At 45.8% G+C, this 5,117-nt stretch overlaps 1 protein-coding gene across 1 annotated transcript in view; it reads left to right on the top strand.

Annotated features, from left to right (window-relative positions):
* Window positions 1–354, top strand: part of CDHR3 (cadherin related family member 3) — a 33,259-nt gene extending 32,905 nt beyond the window's left edge. The window contains exon 19 of the mRNA XM_031059020.1: window positions 41–354. Coding sequence (XP_030914880.1) covers window positions 41–354 — 314 coding nt within the window. The remainder of the gene's footprint in view (window positions 1–40) is intronic.
* The last annotated feature ends 4,763 nt before the right edge of the window (window positions 355–5,117 follow it).

The raw sequence follows: 5,117 nt of genomic DNA, 5'->3' as shown, positions 1-5,117 counted from the left end.
CAGGAATGATTTTAATCTGTTTTCTTTTTGTTCTTTCAAGTTACTGGCAGAGTGTATGAGTTCAATACACGGTCGGGGGCCAGGAGGTGGAAGAAGAGCAATGAGCCCCTTCAGCCAATGCTGGCTGTGCAGGTAATGTCCAGTGCCACAGAACACAGTGGCCAAGGGGTGGATGGAGCAGAGGCACCAAGCAGAGAAAACCCTTCAGAGAAGAGGAAAGAGCTGACTGCAGCAACAAAACCGGCTGCCAAGCCCTCAGCAGGGCAATCAGAAACATCAGGCCAAGCTGGGCTGAGAGTGCAAAAGAAGAAAGAGGAATCTGAGGATGGGGGCTTATCCTCACCAGCCCCTTAAGGCAGGAACTGACCTCCTCTCCCAAAATGAACTCTGCTTTTCTATTAGGCCAGAGTGCATAAGACTCCAAGACACCTCCCAACTGACCCCTGATCTGAACAGCCAAAGAATCAGATGTGATTTTCTCTCTCTCTCAGCTGTAAAACAAAAGGTGGCCATAAGGTGTGTAAACCAGACCCAAAGGCAGGATGAATCTGGATGCACCTTTGGCAGGTGCATGAAAGAGCAGGAGAGAAGAAGAGGAAGCAAAGCAGAGTCATGGACAGAAGCATTCAGTGCCCACTGCCTCCTACAGACACTGGTGGTTTCCCCTGGAAAAGTCTGCACCTCTGGCAGGCATGGCCCCAGTCTCTGCCTGCCTTTGGGAATGGCACCACACACAGATGTGCTTTCTCCACAGTAAATGGGGTCTCCTGTCCCTGCTGAGCAACCAAATGAGTGAAAAGCACACCAGGGTAGAAATGTTTGCTGGTAGAAACTAAAAATATTTTCTTTTCATTCAGTATTTTATTTCAGCCCTTCCTTGCCCTCCCATCTTGCTGTAGAAAAGTCCATGGCTTGAAAGCAGTTCTGGAGTAGACAAAACGCACAGCTTCTTGTGGCATCTCAGGCTGTCAACACTTTCAGCTTATTTATCTTTTGTAACACTAAGAGCATTCAAGATCTTCACCTTTGGTATTTCCTCTGGCACATTTAATGCTTTACAGGATCAAGTGGAATATACTCAAAAGAATAATGACAGTAAACACATGGGGTGAAATAATCTTTTCTGAGTGTGAGCATGTATAATGTAAGCGCTGTCTATAAACCTGATATAAAACAAACAAACCCAACAAGATTTTATAAAATTATTTTAATCTGAAGAAAAGTAATTATAAATGATTACTTAATACTCCATGGCTTGTCTTGGCTTGTTTTCTTTCCTGATTGCAAAAATGTTTTTTGACAGTAAGGGACTGATATCGAGTGGTAAAAGAAAATTTTGGTGTAAGTTGAGCAGTGGCAGTTAATGAAGATTATATTCAGTCTCTCATATACATTGTTTTTGTCATGCAATGAAGGACCTGGATGGAGAAATCCACAGTGAAATTACTGGATCCTACACTTCACAAAACCAGCTGTCATGGTGCTGTGACTCTTTGCTGTGCTCCAAAGGAGTGGCTTGGCTCGGGAGCTACTTCCCTAACACAAATCATCTTCAGTCAAATGTTGTTTCATTGCACAATCAGAAACCCAGTGTGTAATGAGCACCACAACATACAGATAGGAAAGGCTGATTTATACTCCCTGAGCACATTATCACTTTACTGTGTCCATGGCAGTTGTCATAACATTTGTTTGACCCTCTAGCACCAACAGCAGCAGTCACACATTCAGTGCTCCAACCTACCATTGTTTGCATTTTTTAGCTGTAAACACAGCACATTCAGTTTCTATTCAGGTGGTTTTCCAGTGACATAAAGGAAGTCTGCAGTAGCTGGTAGTGCTGCTGTAACTCTGATCTTCCTAGCACTCTGACACCAATCTATCCATATGCACACCTGGCACCTCCAGACATTAGATTTTGTTACCTGAAGAAGTTAACTGCATTATTTCCATTACATGAAGACACACAGGTTTTTGTATTTACTTTCCTGAACATTTCTCTAGGGCAGCTGCTTTGTTTCCTTGGTTATTCTAGCTCTGCTTCAGTGATTAAAGGATAAATACCTATTTTTTAAGGCAAGGGAGAGACAGGCTGTAGTTTCAACCAGGAAACTGGCAAAGAGGCAGATGAATACTCATCTTTCTTTACTACTGCCCCTGCTGCTGAACTGCACAAACTTATTTCCTTCCTTCTTAGGGAAAAAACCCCAACAGCAGCATAACCTGGCATCACAGCAGGCTCTGAACTCCATGTACGCAAACACAATGTCATGGCCAGCATCGTTGGCGCCATGGTCTCCCACAGCTGGGCAACAGCTGGGTGAAAAGCAACTGCTCTTGGAGTGGTGCTCTCATAGTCCAGTCTCAGAACAGCTGACAGCTGAACTAAGAGGAGCCATGGATAGAAGAGATGCCAGATCCAAGCACTAACACTGCCCAGAATGCCTGCACCCAGTTGAGGTGGGTTTAGCTGGTGTGCTCAGCATTTGCAGGGGCAGGTTTAAGCAAGATAAAACATCCTGTGAGTCCCATGCTGCTCCTGGCTCCTCCTGCCTCCTCCTCCTGAGGAAACCAGAGTGCTGACCACAAAGCACAGCTTCACCCTTCCTGGTGTGAAATGCTGATCTCCAGCTCCAACTCATTCTTCATCTTGATCTTTCCTATAAAACCTTACTTTGGACATGCATAGAATATGTCCCTTGGTTAGGATCTACAAAATCAAGGAATAACAAGGTTTTACATGAGCAGTAGCTTTATGCTAAAGCAGCACCATTCTCCTATCAGCTGCCCCTACTACTGTGAGCGTTCCTTCATGGGAAGGAATCAAGAGTGAATTCTTGGTCTCACCAAACCAAAGCACATCCATTCATGTCTCTGGCTTGTCTTTGGTAGTACAAAAGCAGAGAAGGTAGAAGTGGCTGACCCAGGTGTATGCTTGTTATTTATTGTATCAAACAATATGTGAAAAGATACTTTGAATATAAAAGCAGCATATATTTTTTCATAAAATTATAATATGTTGTGCAGTACAGCTTTAAATGTTAGAAATCTCTTCTAATTGTCAGATGAGCTTTCGTGCTTTTTTTATTCAGAAGTCTTTTGAGAACACAGAGCCAGTGTCTACAGCTGCCACTAGATGGACTGAGAACAAAGATTAAGTGCAGCTCTACACAATAAAAGCATTTGATTATTGGAACAATTAGCCAAGACCATGGGCCCTTTCCATCATTTGAAGCCTTCAGAGGTCAAGAACAGCTGCTGTGTGCTGTAGAGGGTCAGACTAGATGATGAGAACAGCCTCTAGTCTTCAACAGCTCTGTTAGCCCCTGTGAACACAAAGTGTGAACTTTGGTGCCATTTATTTTAGGGTGATGACACTGATAAGCTGAGACTAGAAGAGGAGGAAAGGCACCTGGTAGTTCAGGCAGACTGGCTGGGGGCAACAGTTCCTGACCTACAGCTGCCTCTTACACGTTACGCAATAATTTTATCTGAAGTCTACAAAAATCAGTGTGAGTTCTGCCACAGCTTTTAATTGCTTTGTCTCCACCTATGACACATCTCTGAAGTGCTGCCAGATCTGTGGATTGACATTGCTCTGGAAGTTTCAAGAGTGATTAGGAAAGAGCACAGGTCACTTTTCCTGGTGGGGTGTAATTCCCCCAGGCAGTTTATGTGTGATCATGTTACTGGGGTTTTTGTGCTTTTCTCCAAAGGCTCTGCTTTCATGCTGGTGTTATAAATAGCACTTGTAACAAACATCAGAAGTCTCAGCTTCTGGCAATGTAACTTCATTTATATCAAGGAATATAAAAATGCTGATACTACATTTCTTCATGATCTGAAAGAGACTTACACATGAGGACTACTTCAGCCGCAGAGATGGAGAGGGTCTGCCCAGGAGGCTGTCACTTTGTGACTGCTCATAGGAGCAGGAGATGCTGTTTGGATCCTGTCAGAGAAGGAGGGTCAGACAAGGGCAGCAATCCTTCTCCTCCTGAGCAAAGAATCTGGCTGCTAGCTTATTTTATGAGAGCCAGATTGCAACACCATCATGTAACTAACATTTTAACAGCAAGCAGCCACAACTGCACATGCATTGCACACGCCCCAGCTGGTTGGGTGTCTGACACCCCCAGCCACAGCAGGCCCTGTGCAAAGCTCCAACTGAAAGGCTGAGCACAGGCTTGGCCCCCACTGGGCTCCATCTGCACATGCCTTGTCTGAACTAGGCCCTGCAAGCTCCTTGTGTTGTCACAGGGGGAAAAGAGACACTGGGGGTGGCTTATTAAAAAGCAGACATCTAGAATAGATCAGATGAGCTGTGCCCTGAAAGCAGCTCTTTCTGCATGCCTAGATCAGATATCAATGCCTACAGAGTGCACACAAAGGTAAATCAGCTGAGTCTCAGCCCAGGCTGTTCAGGTGAGGGCAGGCCTGTGCCACTGCACCAGTGCCTGAGGAAGCTGAAAACAAGGGAAAAACTGAGCATGGAGGTCAGCCAGGCTCTGCTGCTGCCTGCTCAGATCCCAGGGGGAGATGGGGCACCAGCCACACTTTTAGTGCTCCAAGGTCTGCTTTCTGGGGCCTGTCTTGGGGTAATTCTGCATCTGGAAGCAGATGCCATGAGATGTGCATCACAGCAGCCCAGTAGAAAAGCATGGGCCCAGCCAGGAGATAAAAGAAGTCAAATACAAGCTTCACCAAGTTTCTGCAGCAGGCTCATTATTGAGTGAGAGATACACTAGCAAACAAAACAGATGAATGCATCTGACCCTGAATTGTATTCAAGAACTGTACCACTGCAGTTCTTCGGTGCCAAACTTCAGCTGCTGTGGGTCAATAGATGCCAGGGATTTCAGCTGGTGAATGACATGGGCAAGGCAGGGCTTGGACTGCCAATGCAGTTGCGCTCCATTTTTGATTCCTGCTTGTGCACACCAGCTGAGGCCATGCAGACTGGAGCAGCAGCTCTGTGTTTGCACAGGATTGGCCCCTCTGTGCCAGCACTGCCTGCTGGGCAGCTGTGACAGCAGCTGCCTCCAGAGGGGCTGTGTGCATCCCATGCACATGAACCTCACTCAGGGAGGTTTGGAGTCTGGTCCTGTCCGTGTGGG

Source organism: Geospiza fortis, unplaced genomic scaffold, assembly GCF_000277835.1.
Source record: "Geospiza fortis unplaced genomic scaffold, GeoFor_1.0 scaffold424, whole genome shotgun sequence".
Lineage (NCBI taxonomy): Eukaryota > Metazoa > Chordata > Aves > Passeriformes > Thraupidae > Geospiza > Geospiza fortis.
Note: the sequence above shows the minus strand (reverse complement) of the source record. Positions and strands in the feature narration are given on the sequence as shown.